The following is an 812-nucleotide window of genomic DNA, read 5'->3' on the forward strand; positions in this document are numbered from 1 at the left end:
CCACGTTCTCCATCGCCCTGCGCCTGCCGGGCACCCAGCGGGCGCTGCCCGACGGCCGCGTGGTCTGGGGGCAGAACTGCACCGTCAACGGTCTGAGAGCCCCGAACGCCCTGGAACCGCCCTGAAACTGCCCTGAAACCATCCCAAACCATCCCTAACCATCCCAAAACCACCCCAAACCATCCCAAAACCAACCTGAAACCACTCTGAAACCATCCCAAACCATCCCAAACCACCCCAAACCATCCCAAAACCATCCCAAACCATCCCAAAACCGCCCTGAAACCATCCCAAACCACCCCAAAATGTCCCCTCATCCCTGGTGTCCCCAGTGTCCCCCTGGTGTCCCTGGTGTCCCCAGTGTTCCCTCATCCCTGGTGTCCCCAGTGTGCCCTCACCCTGTGGTGTCCCCACAATGTCCCCGATGTCCCCTGACCCGCTGTCCCCACAGGCACGCAGGTGGCCCAAGGGGACCCGGTGTCCCTCTGATGTCCCCGTGGTGTCCCCGCTGTCCCCACAGGCACGCAGGTGGCCCAAGGGGACCCGGTGTTCCCGGAGCAGCCGGACGCCACCGGCACCTTCCCGGACGGGACCCCCCTGCCCCGGGGCCGGCGGGGAAAGTTCGTCTACGTCTGGTGGACGTGGGGTGAGTGAGGTGGCACTGCTGTCCCCGGGGTGGCACTGCCTTCCCTGGAGTGGCACCGCTGTCCCCAAGGTGGCACTGGCAGGTGCTGGATGGGCTCAGGGTGGGCATGGCCATGGTGGCACTGTCCCGATGGTGGCACTGTCCCCAGGGCGGTACTGGCAGGGGG

At 65.8% G+C, this 812-nt stretch overlaps 1 protein-coding gene across 1 annotated transcript in view; it reads left to right on the plus strand.

Annotated features, from left to right (window-relative positions):
• The window catches only part of LOC115949303 (melanocyte protein PMEL-like), a gene marked incomplete at its 3' end in the record, with an annotated part of 3,656 nt that overhangs the window by 2,460 nt on the left and 384 nt on the right, over window positions 1–812 (plus strand). The window contains exons 2-3 of the mRNA XM_031065835.1: window positions 1–90; window positions 521–646. Coding sequence (XP_030921695.1) covers window positions 1–90; window positions 521–646 — 216 coding nt within the window. The remainder of the gene's footprint in view (window positions 91–520; window positions 647–812) is intronic.

Source organism: Geospiza fortis, unplaced genomic scaffold, assembly GCF_000277835.1.
Source record: "Geospiza fortis unplaced genomic scaffold, GeoFor_1.0 scaffold3205, whole genome shotgun sequence".
NCBI classification, from domain to species: Eukaryota; Metazoa; Chordata; class Aves; order Passeriformes; family Thraupidae; genus Geospiza; species Geospiza fortis.